The sequence below is a fragment of the Neophocaena asiaeorientalis genome, unplaced genomic scaffold (assembly GCF_003031525.2).
Source record: "Neophocaena asiaeorientalis asiaeorientalis breed wild unplaced genomic scaffold, Neophocaena_asiaeorientalis_V1.1 scaffold438, whole genome shotgun sequence".
NCBI classification, from domain to species: Eukaryota; Metazoa; Chordata; class Mammalia; order Artiodactyla; family Phocoenidae; genus Neophocaena; species Neophocaena asiaeorientalis.
This window is the reverse complement of record NW_020173491.1, coordinates 6,739,295-6,760,123: the sequence shown is the minus strand read 5'-3', so window position 1 is coordinate 6,760,123 and position 20,829 is coordinate 6,739,295. Positions and strand designations below refer to the sequence as shown.

General features: G+C 40.0%; 1 protein-coding gene across 4 annotated transcripts in view; it reads right to left on the bottom strand.

Moving 5' to 3' along the window:
* The window catches only part of NUP93 (nucleoporin 93), a 104,841-nt gene that overhangs the window by 38,834 nt on the left and 45,178 nt on the right, over positions 1-20,829 (bottom strand). For all 4 annotated transcript variants that reach the window (XM_024747453.1, XM_024747455.1, XM_024747454.1 and 1 more), the window contains one exon: positions 904-966. In XM_024747453.1, the coding sequence (XP_024603221.1) occupies positions 904-966 (63 nt within the window). The remainder of the gene's footprint in view (positions 1-903; positions 967-20,829) is intronic.

The window sequence follows — 20,829 nt, the reverse complement described above, 5'->3', positions numbered from 1 at the left end:
AAGCAGCATTTTTTTTTTTTTTTACTTTCTTATTTTTGGAACCACTTAAATAATACACAAATACATTTCACTTGATCTAAGGCTTACACAAGTAAACAGCAAAACAGAGATTCCCTTCACCCCTACTCCCTTGCAGAGACAGCTACTGCTTCCAGACTAATGTGAACCCTCTAGCCTCCTTCCTGGGAAAAGCTGCATTTTTAGAACCAACTCCACATGACCACTAACCTTCCTCCTCCCTCCCTCCCCAAAAGACCCCCGGGGCCTGAAAATCTTACTCCATAATGGAATGTATTCTAAAGGTTTTGATCTTTTAGTCCTTGTCAAACAAATGGAGATAACTCACGCTAGTGAAGTAAATGATCTTTGACTATCTTGAGGGAATGCTTGTTGTGAAATATTGCTGCACATATAATGGCTGTTCTGGCTGACTTATTTACTATCCTCTCAAATATCAAGATGTTTGTTTGTTTGTTTGTTTCAAAGAGCTTGGAGAAATTGTTAATTTAAAAGGTGGTGTAGAAAGTCAAATTGTGTGATAAAAGGAAAAGAAATTGAGGAAAATTATCAATATCATAATTGCTTTTCTGAACTGCTGATTCAGTAGAAACCAAAATACCATTTATACTGTAACAATGAAACCAAAGAATTGTCTGGCCCTTCCATTTTATGATTAACTTAATAATTAACTGACCAGCCCGGTGTTTCAGATGCAGTCATTAAATACACGTAGAGTTACGAGCATGGTATTTTCCTCAAAAATGGTTCCTGTAGAACTCCCTCTGGTGAACTATCAAGAGAGCTGGGCCTGGAACACAGAATCCAGTTTCTAGAACCTCCACGCCCCAGTATACACTGCTGCTCTCACAACAGTATACATATACATTTGGGTTCATTTCTTACCCTCTTCCGGGACTCTTCGATGGCAGACAGCAGGGCATTGTCCTTTTCATTCTTTAGGAAGCCCTAGGAAGGAGGAGAGAATGACACAATTTAGGTTAAAATTAACAAAATTAACCTTCAAATAATTAAAAACACACTGTAGGAAAAAGAAGAAAACACCTGCAAGGATAACTGCTACCCTGGCTACCTTCACCCTCACAAAACTCTCTCAAGTTGAATATGGCCCATATTATAGATACACCTTTGGCTATGCAGCCAGTCACAGTGCGTGTAACTGTTCCTTGGTCTATATTTCTCTGTTGTTTTCAGTTAATTCTTCAATTTCTTCCTAACACTGAGGAAGGCATCAGCCATCCCTTTGTTTGGGTGTTTTTCACTTGTTTGTCAATGGCTGGGATACCTGAAAAATTATTTATTTATGCTTTTCTTCTGGGGTTGTGCTACGTGCACTCCCTATTTCAGGCCTGATGACACCTGCTGCTTATTTAATACAGGTGGGGTGAAGAGGAACTGGCCCACAAGGCTGGTTTAATACACACAGGGTTAAATGTCTGCAAAATGCAACTTCATGATAACACAACAGACCTAGTTTTACATCATGGTCCCCCATTTACTACTTGCATGGGTGACGATTTTAGACAAGTCACCCAGATTCTCTAAACCTTAGTTTATTCATATGTAAAATGAATATTAAATGAGACAATGTAATCAAGTGCTTGGCCCAAGGCTCAATACATGTAGCTCTAGCATTAGTATTGATTAGATCTAGATCTGTTGGTGACATTAAAGAAAGATGCCCAGGGTGACTTCCTAGTTGCTATTCATTGTCCTCATTGCTCAACCTGAGATCCTGGGGAGGAGGACAAGGGACAGATGCAGACAGAGTGGGCTTCCATGCTGATGCCTTGCCATTCACACAGGGGTGAAGCTTTCTCCCCACAGCCTGCGATGTGGGGGCCAAGTAGGAAAGGAAGATGATCCATTAACTAATAAGTAGAGATCAAACTCTTGGTTGTAATATGAAAGATTCTGAGTCACCCTATACATTAGATCCACCTACACTATGGAATGCAAGGTACCTGCGTGTCAAGCACACTATGGGTGTTTTTATACATGTCCCAAATCATCTGTTTTTTCAGAATCATGTTTTTGGTCTTTTTCTTTTAGGAACTCTTTGGGGGAATATAATACAAAGTAGAATTAAGCTGAAGTTTTTATTTTGTTTGTTTGTTTGTTTTTTTGCGGTACGCGGGCCTCTCACTGTTGTGGCCTCTCCCGTTGTAGAGCACAGGCTCCGGACGCGCAGGCTCAGTGGCCATGGCTCACGGGCCCAGCCGCTCCGCGGCATGTGGGATCCTCCTGGACCGGGGCACGAACCCGTGTCCCCTGCATCGGCAGGCGGACTCTCAACCACTGCGCCACCAGGGAAGCCCCTAAGCTAAAGTTTTTAAAGTGACATGCTAAATTTTAAAACATCTGACAGTTTTCTTGAAAGCTTACTTTCATGGTTAATTAATTTATTGATCACTTATTTATATTTCAACAATTGTAACATTTTAGTATATTTTGTTCAAACAATCGCAGATATAAGGCTGTGATTCTTAAAACAAAACAAAAGAGGGGTAGGGGGCTGGATAAGAGTGGGGACATATATTTAAATAAAATATTACTAATCTTCACAGGATTCTCCACATCTGTTGTTACATCCCAACCTGGGCAGTGCACTGGAATGGACAGAGACAACGGCCAGCAGCTCAGGGAACAGTTCCCTCATAGGCTCCTCCAGGGCAGTCCCTGAGGCAGCTCTCAGGCAGCTCTGAGGACACAACACAGAGGCTGCTCCAAACACCTCTACTGATATTCGGTGGTGGGGGCGCGGGGCTGGAGGGAAGCATCGGCCACTTGCTTCTAAAATAATGGCCTCAATAAACCAGAGCACATAAAGCTAGGACCCCACGTAATCCAATCAGAAGGGGGCAGCTTCTCACCACGTGTCTGTTTCTGGCCATTGCAAGGGAGCCAGACACGAAAACATGGGAAGGATTTTAATGGACCTTGTTCATACCCTTCGCAGCAAATGATTACATCAAGTCAACAAATCTTTATTATGATTTCCCTTTTTCTGAGCGGGTCTTCAGTGGCTAAAGCTAAAGGCAGTTTACAGTGTCACAGTTTATAAACAAAGCTATAGAACTTTTATCTTCGACTGCTGTTCCTGAACAAAGGGCATAGATTGTGCTTTGCTGCACCCTTTCATGGCTGCTGCTGATGGCCAGAGTGGTGGTAATAACCACTGCCTGACAAGGCCTGGTCTCATTTTTTTCTTTTTGGCTGGGGTGGTAAGGAGTGTGCCAAGTGCCCCACCCCCTCTCTGGGCTTCTCTGCTCGTCCCAGTGACCAGCCCATCCCATTCTTTTAACTGCATCCATGTCTGCGTATAACCCATAAACACAATTCAAACACAAATGCAAAGCAATAATCAGACACATTTGTTTAAAAGCAACATAATATTCTGTAAGAAACACAATTTCGAAATTTCTAAGAAATGAAATTTCAAGTAGTGGTTAAGAAAGAAAAAGAAGAAAAAACGGCACTGCTTTGGGGGGCAGATTACTCTCTTCTTTATAAACCTACCTTCCAAAAATCTCACTTAATAAATTAAATGAAGCATTTGTGCATGAGAATCAAATTACAGACATCACCTACATATGAACAAAGATCATGAGCCACTATGCACCTCTACAACTGGGCTTTCTCTATAGCACAAACCAAGCCCACAAAATATATAGATTTTGAATTTTAATTTTTCATCCTTTGTTCCTTCTTTCATCATTTATTGCTTATGTAACCTATGTAAAATAGTCCCCTCCTATCATATTTTATTTTTAAAAACAACGTATTAGTGACCTATCTTTTGAAAAGAATCTTAAATAATATACAGTCAGAATAGTGCTGGGATCCGTGTGCCATCTAGTGGCAGTTAGTTTCTTGTAAAGAATATATATCTTAAGGAAGAACAACAAATTAAAGAACTAATAAGTTGGGCAAGAAAATACCTGCCTCAGCCCAAGTTTCCCATGGATCTCTTCTACTTCCCTTTTCCATGTGTGTGTTTCCTTTCCTTCCAGCTCCTCCTGTGAGGCACCTCTCAGGCCTCTCATCTCAGAGATATGTTTTTATAGTTTATCAGAAAATGGGTTTTCTATAGAGGTGAGCTGGGGTGTGAACAGTGTACTAGGAGGTGCCCTCACTCATTGGGTGGGGCTCCCTGCCACACTGAAGACTCCTGGTCAAAGCGAAGGCCCAACAGCTCACTTCCTACTTGGAGATGCCAGCCATCTAACTGACCCTCAGAGACACTCATCATTAATATCTCCTCTTTTTGCCAACAAGTACTCCCACCCAGCCCTTCTACTGCTGGCCCACTCAATAAAGAACATTCCATAAACATCTGCAGGCCTGCTAAGTAAGATAACTACCCCTGACTTACCATCTGTATACCGCTCCTCTCTGCCAGAGTCCTGGAAACAGACCCTCTTCTAACTGACTCCTTGAATGGGTTTTGGTTTCAAGCTTTCTGTAACATATAATAGCTCCCATTCGAGAAGCAATTAAGGGCCAGACATTGCTCCAAGCAATTCAAAGACATTATTGCTAATCTTTTAACAATATGAAAGAGTAGACATGATTACTCCATTCTCCTCCCTCCCCCGCCAATCCCATTTTACAGGTAAGAAACAGATTTCAGCATTCAACTAACATGACAAGAGTTTCTGACCAGGAAGAGGCAGAGGCAGAATTCAGCTCTAACTCTCAAAAGACCAACTGTTTCTGAAATACTTAGGGAATAGTAAACTTCTAAATTTAGAAAATAAAGATAAATTTCCTTTTATCTCTAAAAGGATGGAAGCCCAGGAGGGGAGCAAAATATCCTTAAATTTGTTTTATTCATCAGTTGTTAGTTCCCCTTTAGTTATTAGTTTATGATGAAGTTGAAGGCTCAGAGAATACTAATTCTTATATCAGTACTAGTAAGAGCTAACACTTATATGGATATGGTGATTACTTTGTGCTAAGTATGTTACACACATTTGGTTCACTGGCTTGCTTTTAACCCAATGCTAAACTGTCTCTCAGTAGTACTTAACTGGATGATCCTTTAAAGTATGTTCTTAAAGGGCTGTGTGAGATGGTTTCCAGAGCTTCTATCAACTCTAAAACACTGTGGTTTCATATTAAGACCACCTGGTTCGTAAGTAGCCAAGTTCAGACTTAGAATACAAATTTTCTGACCCCTTTTCTACCTTTTTCCACTCTACCGTGCAAGTAAAGATGAGCCAGACAGCTATTTTACGCTTGCATATTTATTCCTTTCCTCCCCTACTTCACATAGTTAGGTGAGGAATGAAACAAGTTTGGGGCATTCCTTTAGAATGGTGTTTTTCAAAATGTGTGCCAGAACCCATAATTGGGTTATGAAATCAACCAGCATTTTTTAAATGAAATAAAATGTAATAGAGATATGTGGTATGGGTAAATACTGTTTTGTGAAACTTTCTTTCAATTATATATACTTATTTGTATGTATGAAGTGGGTCATGGTGTTAAATGTATTTCTTACTATGGATCACAGACAAAAAAGCTGGAGAAATCGCTGTTCTAGCCTGCCAACTCTATAGTGTTCCAAAATATTATTATTATTTATTGCTGTGGAACAATAAACACTGTACTCCTGCACAAGCAATATCTCCAGCCACATGTTCCATCTTTAACAGAGGAAGTGGGCTGCCTTGCAATGTATGCAGTCTGAGAATAACCCAGAATGTAACTGCAAGGTAAGCCAAGCCTCCTATCAAAACTGTAGTCACATCTCAGGGACCTGGCAGCCAAACTGGCTTTTAAATGGCTCGGGTTTAGAAAGACAAGTATGAAAAACTGCCTTATTTTAATCACCATGAAGACTCCGGGTTTCAGAATATAAATGACTGTAGAAAAAGTGAGTGGGCAAAGGATGTTTGTTTTTGTCAAATGGCCAAATTCTCTTCACTTATTTGCCTTCCAAAAGTGAAAGCTGTAAGAAAGAAGGGTCTCTGTGAGAAAAATTTTAGTATCCACTTTAGCTAGGAAAGTATGATGGCAAAAAGAGTCTGCATTGATTCTTTCACAGTTCTTTGCTTTCCACCAACAACAAATAAGTGATTTATTGAACAGTTATGCAAATAGTTTGAATTGAAGCATACAGACTTCCTAACCATTAAAAAATAAAACAAAAAAGATAAAATAATTAGTCTAAGTTGTCCCCACAAAACAAAAGCCATATTTTACATGGCCCTCAAAACACAAAAGACCGTTCTAGGTCTCTTCCCCTTCAACAGACCAACTGGCAATCCACCCTGTCAAAATTTAAAGTGAGGCAGCCATAGCAGGCCTGACTTTCTATCAGAAGGTATCTGACATGAGACAAAAACACATGGTGAGTGCTATAAAAAATCTTGTCTCTTCTCTCATTTAATACATAAAATATATACAAATTTATAGGAAGTCAATAAACAACATTCCAAATCCAAATAATATTAACACAAGTAAGCAGTGACCGTAGTTAATGGTCACTGTGGTTTGAAAAAACATTGCCAAGACACAAGCAGGAGTTAGGAGGGCAATGAAAAAGGAAAGAAAAATAAGCAGGGCAAAAAATAAACTTAAAAAACAGAATAATCAAGATGGTCTGTTCCAAGATGAAACAAGAATTCCAATAAGCATTACAAGTATTCCTTAGAACTTTAGATAGTGAAATGGAGAAGTGTCCGCTTTCTGTCAAGACAGGAATATGAGCTGTAGCCATTATTTTGCTCAAGCTCATTCTGAATAAAATACCACTCCCTTAACCTCTCCCAAACCTTCTTCCCAATTTCTGAACGAATGACCTCTTCTGAAGTCTTCTCTTGGGAAAAATTTTTACAAAGGTAAAACTACTACTAAAGGAGAAAGTGAGGAAGGACAAAGCAATATACTGTTTTCAGATGAGCACAACAGAAATCCTGCCAGCACTCGAGCTGCTGGGCTTATCAGATGGTGTGGACATGCTTTTCATTAGCTCCCTTTGTGGTGCCTACAGAGAACCCTCAAGGAATTTTTCAGGTGCAAAGAGATATTCTTTACTGAAAGCCCAAAAGATGAACAGAGAAATTTAAAATTTGGGGCATTTTCAAAATTTGGGGAACATTCATATGGTTTTATAGCATGCCTGGTTATTTTATTAGATCAATATTTAATGCATTAAAATAAGAGTATATAAAACGTCAGCTTAAAAGGCCCAAGAGAGACTGAATCTCCCTTTGTAAGAAATACAGACTAAATAGCAAATCCAAGCTTTATTCTCCAACTCAGATATTCAGAATAAGTTCCACTGCTTGTTTTCTACCAAAATTTTAATATTTTAAATTGTTTGTTCACAGATTGCATTAAATAAAATATTTTTTCAGACTGCATTAAATTTTAAAAATATATATCTCTTTAAAATTTAATTTTATATATATATATATATATATATATATATATATATATATCTTCAAAAAATACTCCTGCAGAAAGCAGTGCTAAGCTGGCAGATCTGACATTGTCAATTGTAATACATTTTTAATGCTGTTGTATGATTTCTCACTGTGCATTTATGCAAAGCCTAGCCACCCTCATTCAGCAGGTGGCAGCAGACCCTGCAAGAGTGGCTGTGGAGTTTGTCCCATCATTTGCCAGTTCAGCAGACCCATCGGCCTAAAGGCAGCTCTGGAGTCACAGGTGGCAGACCTTGGTGCTGTGTGAACACCAGGCCATCTGTCACTGTTAGGCTGCAGGGTCCCATTTCATACATGGTTTCTGCTACTGGCCTAAACAAAGGGTCACACAATTACATGATGGATTTGGGCCCATTAAGGCAAAGCAAATCACTTGCTCCCATATAATCCAAATTGGTTTACAAGATGGTCTACAAATTCTCACAGGCTGAAGAGAACTCAACGTGTGCAAAGAGATTCTAAACCCAAGAATACAGAGCTCTGAGCAGTGCTTCCTCCTGGGCCCACCTAGGACCTTACCGGCAGCATTCCGACTCAAGTGTACTGGCTTGCCTGATCTCTTGCAGCCATGCCAACACAACTGTGACACAATTCCATCTCCCCTGTGCCTTCTGGAAAAGCCACAAGCCTTCGAGAGAGCCACTCATGTAAGTCCATCTAATAGCCTTTTTGGATCCCTACCTATTATCCTCTCCATCCCACAAAAGAACAAAAAGAAGAGGAGGCGAGTGGAGAGGGAGAGAGAAGAGGAAGGGGAGTTGGGAGAGGAAAAGGAGCAAGGACCTCAGGCCTACAGCTTCAAGAATTAGCCTTCCCATCTTAGGAGAGGGAGAGGGGGAGATGGGGGAGGAGGGGAGATGGGGGAGGAGGGAAGATGGAGGAGGGGGAAGAGGAGGAAGGGGAGGAAGAGAAGGGGAGGTGGGGGAGGAAAGAAAGGGGAAGGGAAGGAGGAGGAGGGGGAGGGAGGGGGAGGAGGAAATAACTATCATATAACAAACACCCAAACTTCCAAGATTTTCATCACTGGGTAAAGAAAGAATATAAGAAGTAGGACTCACTATGATCCAGAAGGAGAAGATCAGCTTTGAGAATGGGGACATGTCATTTCTGTAGGGCACTGGTGAGGGGTGCAAGGATGTGCAGCACACCTCCCCTGCCAACACAATGTAGGCATATAACTACTAGATGCCTCTTCCTACTTCTACACCAAGGCATCAAACTGGGGCTGCTTAGCACATCTGGTTGCTGCACTTGGAGAATAAGGCCAAGGTTAAGGTCTGCAATCCTGTGAGGGCCGTTTAAGTCTCTTGTACTGCAAAGCCAGTTCTGTCTCTTTTAGAGGGCCCAGGGCATCCCTGCTATCTATCTCTGGACATCAAGGAAAGGAAAGCATCTGTCCAGCTCAGTTATTGGGAGACTCTATGGAGAGGGGGAGCAAGTAGTAAGGGCATAATATAAATGAGTAAAATAAAAAATGATGGCCATTTAGTCAACTAGGGAGGGAAAATGCTTTTCAGCAGAAATGCCCCCTCCTGTCAAATCCAACAGAGCCCTTCAATAACCTTTCAGGGTTGTGTAAGCAACTTTTCCCTGCTGGTCACAAGAGGTCTGGGGAGGATGTGACTTGCTCAGCACTGATACCTCACCACTTCCAGAAAACTAGCCAGAGCCTACACCCTAGTGATGCAGCAGATGTGCCATGCTGCAGTCGCTGGACCTCTGCTGGCCATCCTCTCTCTCCACTCCTGGGAAGGGGGGGGCAGAGTAGCAAGAAAACTAGAAACCAAGAGAGGGAGGGAGAGCAGCCAGCCAACTGCTCTCAGAATGCTGAGGTGGCCCCACAGGAGAAAGCAAGGACAGCAACTCTGAGCATTTTATCTCCTCTCCCTGCCCCCCAAACCCGTACCCCTGCCCCACCCTGCCCCAAACTAGCATACTTGCTAGAGCCACCTTTTGGGGACACAAGAACAGGGAGGATTCTGAAGAGAAAACTTTTCAATCTAGCTTTGCAAATGGAATAAACAGTGTGCCAAAGTATGTGTGGCTTCAAAAATCAGCTGAAGAACCCTGTCCTTACCCAAAGGTATGAACAGATCTAAAAAATATTAATCCCATAGCCACTCTTAGGTGATGGAAAGATAAGGAAGATACACTAAGGGATGATAAAATGTTTTAATATGTCTTTGGGGAACTGATTTCCATCTTGGAGATGAATTAGTCCACGTTCAAAGAACTTTGAGTGCTAAAACCACACTGCAATATAAAATGGGAATGCATCAATCACGGCCCTTATCATGGCCAAAGTCCCCTCCCACTGCCCCCAAAAACCACTCTAAAAGAACTTATTAAAAGAACCCCATATTATTTTTAAAAATATATAGGTTGCCTGCTTTGTCAGATCTAGTGTCTTTTCCCTTTGGAAACAGGAAACAAAAGCAAGATTTGGGGGCCATGAGAAAGACAGACAGCAGAGTGTGTGTCTCTGAGGCACTCAGGTGGGAGCTAAGTGGTTTTTGCCAGGCTGGTTTCCACAGCACTCAGGATTAAGCCTGAGTTCTACTTAGCAAGCATAAGGAACGCCGTTAGTCAAGACAATGTTTGGGAACCACGTGTCATATTAAATTCCCTGCTGGTACACGGTGTCAGTCATTTACACTGCAGTCGAAAATCACAGCTCCTCCTGCTATGCAGCACTGTTTATGCTGATGGGATTGGAGCACTGATCATCATGGCTGTCACAGAAAACAGAGCTTTGGTTTTGCTGCAGTTTCTTCTTATTCAGAAATTGTTTTTCAAAAATTCATTTGTCTGGAGACCACTAAAACAACAGACCTTCTCTTTAATAACTTCCCGTTGCCTTAAATGGAATCTGTCATGGTACCCCTTTGCTAACAGTACTTGGGATTTCACACTCTCTTAATTAAGTTTGGAAGCGTTTTGACTTTGCCTTGTCAGAGCTGAGGGAATACTGCAGGATGCACTACCACTGTCACCACGGGTACAGAAAACATAAAACACTGCTTAGCTAAAATGGCAAATACAAGCAACAGGAAAGGAGAGGGCAAGACCACTTTTCAAACACAAATTGCCCCAAACTTACAGGGAGCTAAAACCTTTCACCCAGCTCATGCACACTCAGAGGAGAAGGGGCAACCCTGCACTGTGGGACCTAGAGATAAAGGAGTGATCTGCTGGGAGGACATGTCAGAATGCCTGTGCCCATCCCGGAAGACAAGCATTTCGCCCTTCATGTGGAGCAACACAGTGAACCTAAAAAGCTTGACTTGCAGGATATATCTTGTTTTAACTGTTTGGTTATAAATGCATATCATCTACAACAAAGGACCAGGAGGACTCCAAGCACAGCTCAATAAGCCATTTCCGGTAAGACTGCGAAGGAACATCTATCTCTGTGAGTAGGTTGCTAAAGCAAAGACAGACTTTGCTGTAAGCTCAATCCATTAGATCCATCACCAACCAGTAAGCCCACAAAGAGAAAGAGTCAAATGCAAGCAGAGGCACAGCACAGATTACGAGTCTGATGGCCTAGATTTAGGCAAAATTGACTGCTTTCCAGATGTATGACCTTGAGAAAGCTGTTTAATGACAGTAAACCTTGCTTTACTTGACTGTAAGATGAGCTGACTGCACTACATAAACTCTAAGGCCAGCTCCAGAAATTCCAACTCCATGAGAAGTGGGAACAGGTAAGAAATTAGCATTGTCATGACTATATAGTTCACTTCTGAAATAATCCATACCTTAAAACCACACAAGAAATACAATAAACTTTGTTTTTGAAGGCAGCCAACATATATTTAATATTTAAAATAACCAAAGCCCACAGAGAGCTAGAACAAAAATCAGAATCAAAGACAAAGTATTTTTATAGGAATGCTAGTTTCATCTTGCCATAAGCAGAAGCATACTGTCCTGTTTTCTGAAAATTCATCCTATATTGAAAGGAGTACATTTTCACAATTAAAAAAAGAAGACAGCACAAAGCAAGGAAATTCAGAAGTATTAATAGAAAATAGCTATTTAAATTTTTATTTTATCCATATTTTTCACCAAGTTCTTGAAAGCAACAATCAGAAGCTATCTAGATATAAGTGCTAATTAAGTCTTTAGTTCAGGAAAACCTCAAAATTTCTATCTTCTAACAGAATAAAAAGTGATTGTAAATTGGCAGGGCAGTGCTGCTAGAGGTATCTTCAAATTTGATTGAAGGAAAATGACCCTTGCGGTCCACCTCTTATCACAGTGTTCCTGGTGACGCCATTTTACTTCTTCCTCACTGCCATCTTAGTGCCATGAACGTCTCCGAGCGGGCTGGCCAACAGGCTTGCTTATCTACATTTTGGCACTGCCAGAGCATTCAAAGGTTTGGTATGAATATATTTTTTGCAGCAAAAAGAACCAACCTCTGACTCTTTACTACCAGCCAGGCTAAAATTTCAGACTGAAGAGGTTTAGGAATCCCCTACAAGTACCAGAAAGGAGAGACTCTTCCGAGTAGCCAAACTTGAGTAGACCATGATGGGGGTAAAGAAAATGCGAAGCACCTGGGTCTCTGCTATGTCCTCAGAGTACCTGGTACACAGCTTACAGAAAGCCAGAGAAAGAAAATAAGACCAGAATCTTCAACCAAGTTTTACTTTAAAAATTTCAAAGGAAGCCTCTGTGATACCCTTTATGTCATCCAACCAAACATTTATGCAAGCAAAGATGCAGTTAAAATGGAGTTCTAATTTGCTGCCCTAAAAGTCTTATTTCTAAGTGCAAGCCTTGTAAAAACCAAAGGAAAAGAATCCCTTTGCATTCCATTATATAGTAAACAATTAATATATTAAATGTCCTTCTCAGGATTAACAAAATTATATGGAGATCTAGGCTCTTATGCTACAAGCATAAGATTAATGCAAGATTTACGGAATCTTTGTGGGATTCTAAACAGGGCTTAGGAAAACTGAGCCTTCTTATTTCAATGAAAAGACTGATGTGAAAATCCTCCTCTCCCCTAGTTTCAAAGACATCTCCTAATTAGAGAAAACAGCATTCAGTGAGCAGGATGAACAACAGCTTGTGCAACAAGACTTGGAAGAACAGCTGGCTTTATCAATTTGATATCAAGTTAAAAGGTATCTAGTTCTGTGAAGATTCAACTCCTGAAACAGCTACTAGAGCATTTTGAGCAAATTCTTCATGGTACAGTTTACTGTAAAATACACTTACTATAAATTCCTCAGGGTTAAGTGCCTTTAAAAAGATAAACACACAAATCAAAGTTAAAATCCACTTGTTTCCTCTTAGTAACAGCATAAAGGAACAAAGGAATAAGCTGAGTCAAATCCAATTAATTTTAAGAATCAAGATTTCTAAGCTTACAATCACAAACAAGAGTTTTCCACAAGTAGCTTTGAAGTCACAACTATTAATTAAACAGAAGGCACTAAAAATTATCCCCATTAATGAGAGTGAAAGCCCTCAATCTACTGATCTTTTAAGATAAAATCTTCTTTTGTTAAAACATTTTTCTTATATATTTTAATCAGCTATTATAGATCATTAACATGGAAGCATTTTCTTAAAAAAAAACCAAAAACAATAAAATCCAGCAATTTTCTTCATAAATGGAAAATAAACTATAAGAGACAGTGAAAAGAAGCCTGGACTCTCTTAAATATACCATATTTAGATTTCTTTTTTCTCTGAAGTGTCATTTTCATCTTTGACTACTGATAAATTCATACCTCTCATTAACTTAAATTACCAAAGAATATTTAATTAAAAGCATGTATTAAAACCACTCACAAAACCTATATTTCAAGTATATATACATATATATATACACACACACCAATATATATCACACCTGGTTTCTAACACATACATTAAAAAAATACATCTAACAATCTCTGTATTATACCTTTAATATTTGCAGCGTTCATTTTAAAGTCTATTTTGCCCATTCAACCAAAGACAAATTTTCAACCTCCCACCACTTTATGAGTATGAGAAATACTTACTGTAGACAAAAGGATTCCATTTTCTTTCTGGGAATGCTCTCCACCCTCCTACAGAACTCTTTTATGCAGTGTGCAATTTCATTTTCTGAGTTTTACAGTAACAAAGCTCTCGTGCCACAGAACCTAATGTAAATGAAATGGCCCTGCAGCTGCCTTCAGAACCCAGCTCACCTCAACCATGATACAGCTAATTGTTAAAAATGGTGGCTGAGACATTTTCCATACATTAAATTAAGGAGCTCTGATGAAGGCACTGGCATCCTCCCACTTCAGACAAAGGAAAATAATTTGCGACTGTACCAAGGCACGGATAACTGAGTCATCTCCCATACAGGGTCAGTGTTAGAGGTTTCCTCCATCTTTACAAAATGCAAACCACAGCTCATTGTCTCATCCCAGAAATCAATTCTCTGTAATGCTGCACTGGGTCAGAGTTTTAAAGGAATCTTAGTCATGGGTAAATCCAGACCTCCAACGGCGAGACAAGTGAAATTCTCACAGTTCCTCTCCCTTCCCTGAGCAGCTCTCTTCTATTCCCCACTTGACAGCTCCTCAAGTCTTCCTATTGTTAAGAGTACAGAAAGTCCCACACCTCTGAAGGGAGCTAAATCTCTCAACTAGGTGAGCAGTTTCCAAGTACATGCTTTGGAAAGAAGTCCAGACCCTACAGGTCCCATGATACAAATACATTCCTTGGGGTAAAAAGCTAAACATCATTGTCTTTTTTTTGGGGGGGGGGGGCTTGTTTTTAAGGGAGGACAACTATCAAGCTGCTTTTTAATGCTGAATTAAAAGTATTTTATCTCTGATATTAATCAAGGTATTAAAAGTGGTATAGGCAACATTTATAATTTTACCACCCTCCAGATAATGCTTACGTGACTTGGGAAGTTTTTCATTTCACTTACACAAATCACATTCTCTGCACCAAAAACTGGAAGTATAGTTAAAGCATTCATATCATACTCTTTTGAGGATGAATTTAGGATAGGAAAAGTAACTATCTTAATTCAAATCACCTACATTTGATAATACTTAAGAATCCACATTTTAAAGCCTTGTGCTAAAGCATTTCTTGTGAAATAATTCCAGATATATCAAATAGTAATTTTTCCCTATAACAAAATATAAATGACTGAATTCCTTGGTAAAGCATCTACGCACACACACACACTCACCTACAATCCCAAAGAAGGATCTAATTTTAGCAAAGAAAAATTCTATTTTAATATTTTACCTCTTTTAAGAATTCTGCACTTCGTATGCATCTTTTCAAAAAAATCCTAAAGAAAGACCACACTACTTACTACTTAAAGATGAAGCCTGCAAAAATCCTAAATAACCAACTATTTAAATCTTTAAGCAAATGCTTCTCTGCCCCACCCAACAGATTTTTTTTTTTTAAGAAAAATGTAGAATGACAGGGCACAAATCTGAATAATTATCAGAAGAATCAAGTACTTTTTCTACTGAATGAGTTAAATGCTTCTGAATTCATCTCAAAATTTTAGGCAAACCGAGACTTTGTCTTTCAGAGGTACTGCAACTACATGCTATCAATGTATTTACTAGGGCGCAATAATCTTAATTTCTTTACGAAACATAGGCAATCCTACCTGCAGCTCTCAAATTTAAGGAGTTACAGACCGGTCGACGCTGTTGGTCACGCAGCTCTTCCATACCTTCTGTGTGGGATGAGCTCTGTTGGAACCAGAGCTCAAGTTTTTCCCACTTCGAACAGCCAGAATTGAGAGGGGGGAGGAGGGGAGAGGAGAGAGAGGAAAGAGAGAAAGAAGAGAGAGAAAGAAGAAAAAGGAAAAGAGAACACCCTGCAAATGCTGATATGACTGAAGCACTAAAGAGTCTAATTAGACAATGAGATTGCAGGGTCCCCTTAAAAAGGGTGCACACAGCCCCTGGGTGCAGCATCATTATTTGTGCTGCTCCACACAAATTCAGAGAAGTCAGCCATCAGTTTGAAAGCACAAACTGATGGGAGTAACAGTTTATAGGTTACAGAAGGGTATTTTATTGTTAACGGACTGTACCAAGTTAAGATTTAAGAGGGGGAGAGACAACATGTAGGCAAGGAATGCTATGATACTTTTTTTTTTTGACCCAAGCCACTGCAATTACTCTGATGTGAATTTTTGATGACTTCCGACATCTTGCATGGTTAATAATCGCTTCAGCTGTCATGTTTGGTTAATGTGGAAAATGCATTTGCTGCATTGTAATGCAGTGCTGTGGCCACAGATTTTAACACCAGTTGTGAAGCTGGTCCCTTAACTGAGCAGCAGGAATTTGCACATGCCATGATGCTAAAATAAATGGTGGTTAAAAGATTTTATACAGCAGCAGGCAGATTCTGCCATTTTAGCCTACAGAATTCGTAGATCCAACATCCACAAGCATCTCAGATCACCGTACCCTCATCAAGTGCACTGTCCTTCAAACAGAACAGTAAATTCACCATCTTATATGTTTGGCCTCTCAGTAGTTAAAATATTTCGATACTGTTTAAATAACTATTCAGATTAATTACAGCTTTGAACAGAACCGAGGTTATTTGCATTTCAGGAATATACAGCCAATGAAACTGTCAGTGACACAGGAAAATGCAGACCTTTTATTAACATATGCTCAGCTCAACTGTCACTTCTCTGTATAACATTTAGGGAAAAATATATGATGTGTAAATAATGAATATTCCCATACTACCGTAATGGTTTTTTAAAATGTTCCTCAGAAAGGATTTTTTTCCCTCCGTGTTTTAATGTATAACCTGAAAATTAAAGACTACATCAAAATACTAACATGTGTTTTTTATTGTCACTGAAAGAAATTCAATGCAGCAAACAACTGTGCAATTACAGGAAAGCTTGTGCAAAAGCAGAGATGAAACTGCACTGAGAACCAGGCACCAGATGATTAAAGTCAGGCCAGTAAGGTAGTGGACGGTCATTATGGTGCAGATTGCAAAAGAAAGATCGAGAAAAAGACCCTTCCATCTTCAAAAACAAAACCCACAAACGCTACGATGCAATGTGCTGGGTGCAAAACCAATACCTATACTGCGGAACCTGAAGGACACATGATTTGCCAATTTCACAACACACTTTTATACAAATATTAACTTGGCTACTTAGTATCTAGAATTTGGCTACTTAAGGTTCTTATTCATCTATAATAATCATTCTTGTATTTAAAGAAGCAGAACCAGGTTACAGGCTTTGCTGCTTTAAAAGATAAATAACTAATATAATCAACTTGTATTTCTTATATCAGAACTTTTGCCAATTAAATGCTCATAGTTGAGATGTTTCAGACGTTTCTGCCCTGAAAAAATAAAACTAAAGGGAAAAAGAATGAACATAAGAACACACTGGTGTCTGAACAGTGAATAACAATTAAAGAACTTATGTTACTAACATAAAAATCAACCCATGATTTCCTTTGTTTAATTCATTGTGATAGCACCAAATGCATAATTTGGAGGTGCATGTGTTAACAAGAGCTGTAAGGCTGAAGAGCTTTCTAGTTTTGTTTCTTCTCCTAACTTAAAATTAACTGCACCAACAGTGCTATTTGGTGCCACAGCAGATGTCACAGTAGTTGTAGCTAACATTCAACAACTCAAGCTTTTTTGTTCCAGACCCAATACAAGATAGCACTAGCAGCTCAAAACCGTACAAGGAGGGAGAGGGGATCGTGTTGGGGGTAGCTTTGAAATTAACCAGGCTCAGCTTATGCTCCAATTACTGAACAAAAGACAATCCTGGGGGACCTCTCTCTGAACCAGTGCAAGAAGCAAACTCTTTTGTTTCTGATCAAATAAATACAGCATTGGAACACAGCGGATATGCAGCAATAGGAGTCTCTGCCTGGGGATGGAAGGGGCAAGAAAAAAAAGAACTCAAAGACCTCAGTCTGGTTACAGTCAAACCACTTCACTGACGGTTAAAACCTATTCCTGAGGGAGACATCTGAAGTTCACTACAGGGGACTGAGAAAACCCCCTTCAATTACTTAAAAAACCCATGTCATGGAACCACATTTTTCCATGCCACTATGGCCAAAGAAATACATTCAGAGGATAGATCTTTATGCTAGAATAAACCATAAACAAGCTCAGCCTCAGTCTTCCCTAATCTATGAATACCCCAAGGAGACCAGATGAGCTGGAGAATATTCTGACTGCAAAGGACCTCAGAGCAGAGACTACTGAGAAGTGTTAACTAACCTGCCTCAGACTCCAAGCCCGAATAAGTATGTGGAGGTCATTAAAACGCTGGACAGAAGCCACCTTACAAAGGAGGTACTTTTCCAATTGATTTATCACTAGATGAGTTAATCCATTCCTAAATGCCTATTTGGTAGTCCATTGTTTAATTCTGTGTTTTGGCTTTATATAGCCCTAATCACCAAAAACTAAAACAAAGAGAAAAGGACAGACAAGTAGTGGACTCAGCACTTATTAATATAAGGGACATAAATGTGCCTGCTTATACAAATGCAAAGATGATGTCTGATTCTTTCTACCAATGGGGATCGATACAATCTTTTCAAAATCCTCTGTACACTGCACTATTCTGAACTACAACGGCAGCTAATTTGTACATCAGATACACACACACTCTATGTAAAAAATGTAGACACCCAAGTGTAAAGACAGATGGATCTTACTACCACAATGACCAAAGTGTATTATGTCTCTGTGTATTTGAAAGATCTGCAAATTTCAGGTGAGGGCTTGAATTTTTAAACAGTATTCCATATAAAATTCCAACAAAGTATGCCTTTAGATAGTTCCTTAGAATTCACTGTAATGAGAATCTTTAATAGAAGTTTCAAGTTTGTTGTTTTTATTTCCATCTCTCTACAGATTTTCCCAATTAGTCCATTAAAGAACTTCTTAGCAAAGTACAGGTATAGGACCAAGAAAGAAAGAAAAAATGTTCCGAAAATAGTAGGAACACTTCCTCCAACTTAAGATATCCAGGTTCCAAAGACTCTCAGACTTTCTCTCTCATGTAGTTAACTGGTTTGAAAGATCTGAGAAGGTTAAAAAAAAAAAAAAAGGAGGGGGGAAAACAGTTCCAATTTCCTTAGGCCCATGCTTGAAATACACCAAGGATGAGGAGACATTTTTTAAGGGGTGGCATTAGTACTCCTTTAAAAAAAAACAAACAAACCTGTTACCATTAACAAATAAGATTATAGAGTAGAAAAAGGAAGCCACTGAAATTCTATGGTTCTTATAATAATCACTAGGTGGGGACTTCCCTGGCAGTCCAATGGTTAAGAATCCCATGCTTCCACTGCAGGGAGCACAGGGTCAATACCTGGTCAGGAAACTTAAGATCCCGCATACTGCGCGGTGCGGCCAAAACTAACTAAATAAAATAAAATAAAATAAATTAAAAAATCACTAGGTGAAGTTCAAGTGCACAACTGTAAAGCTCTAAAGTACATTAACAATATGCAGGGCTCTGCCCAGAAACCAAGCTTTTACAGAACGCTGGTTACCTGTGTTCTGCCTTCTGCCAGGCTCACTGGGCTGCTGGGAAGATCAAGTAATATCACTGGTGGCTAAGTGCTTTTAAGAGTTAAAAATGAGAGGCCTCGTGAGGTCGGGCAGTCACTGTCCCCTACTTGCTAGTCTTCTGAGGCACAGCTGGCTCCCAGTTCCCTTCCCAGCCTCCATCACCAACCTCCTCCCGGCTCCTCTCTCCTTGCTGAGACCTTGGTCCCTTGCCCCATGCTATATGTTTCCTGTCCTGTACAGTCATTTGCACTGCCACAACTCTTACCTCTAGACCAGTGGCTCTGGAAAATTCTGTCTGGAGCTATTTTCTGAGCAGTGTTTCTTATCCTACTTTTAAGTGTTTGAGGGGCATTTCCATGGTGATGTCTTGCCAGAACATCAGAAACTGAAACAAAATCTCAACTCTCAATCTAGTTAACCTTCCTAATTCCTCAGCTTCGACCAACAGCACCAATCCTTCTCTTGCCACAAACCTTGAGTTATTTCTGAACATCCTTCTTAAGCCCATCAGGCACCAAGTGCGGCAGATGTTTTATTCCAAATGTCTCTCACACATCTTTTCCTCTCCGTTTTCTCAGCCACCAACCTGGTCCTGGCCATCATCACTGTGCCTGGATTACTGCAATTGCCTCTGAACAACACCGCAGCAGGTATCCTTCCACTGGCCATGCTAACTTCCATAAGTGTTTCCACACCCTCCCTCCTTCCGTGTTGACATTTACCTACTCCAAAACTTTTAACAGCACGTACTGCCTACACTCTACTGCTTGGCAGTCACTCCTTTCACATTTGATCCCCCCCTCACTGACAGACTTTATTTCTTAGCACATAACTTCTATTCTCATCTCCCTGACCTTGTTCAGGTTATTACTCTCATATCTTCTTTCACTTCCTGCAAGCTAAGCCCATTTAATCTTTCAAGGCCTATTGGGATCCTGACTATTCCAGGGGATCTTCCCCAATCACCCTTGAAGTCATCCGTCATTACCCCCTTCCTCTCCTCTGAACTCCGTATGGCATGTAGAATCTCATGTCATTCCCATTCAGTTTTGCCAGTCACTTTACACTGTTTTGGACAGTTTGACCCTATTATATAGGAATGTTAGTCTGGGCTCTCCAGGTAGAAAACAATGAGCTTCTAGGGGACAGTATCCAGAATTTATGTTTATTCTAATTGACTATGTTTATTCTGATGACTATGGTAGGTCATCAGTGCCTACCATAGTGCTGTCCTTAATGTGCATGCAACAAAACCACTTCATTGATTTTCATTAGTGTTCACTAGGCCCCACCCAGGGAGATGGAAGCGTCTACTTAAAGGGGAGCTAAATATTACTTTCGCTTATTGTTTGTTCTTTCAAATCTCTTCAGCTCCTTGAGGTGATTGCAGCCTTAGGTACTAAGACAGATGCTGAGGTGGTTCTTGGCCAATGTGCAGAGGCACCAAATTCTTCTTTGTGACTAAGCAATATTACCAACAGTATTCAATTCCCAAAGTCGGCTTCCTTCTCAGTTGCATCTAGAGCCAAGGAGGTTCCGGGAAAATGAGATGGTCCTAGCCAAAGTCAGTGGTGTGGCATTCACAGCTGATCTGTCTTGACAAATCAGCTGAGAATGAAAAAGCAACCTGCCAATTTTATCAATGACATTTCGCCTTGAGTATTAAGTGAGGACCACTAGATTTACGCAGTCACTAAAGAGTCAGAGGATGTCTGCACAGCTTTTTTAGCAGTAAAACAAATTAAGGTCCACTCTCTGTTGCTCATATGCAAACTTG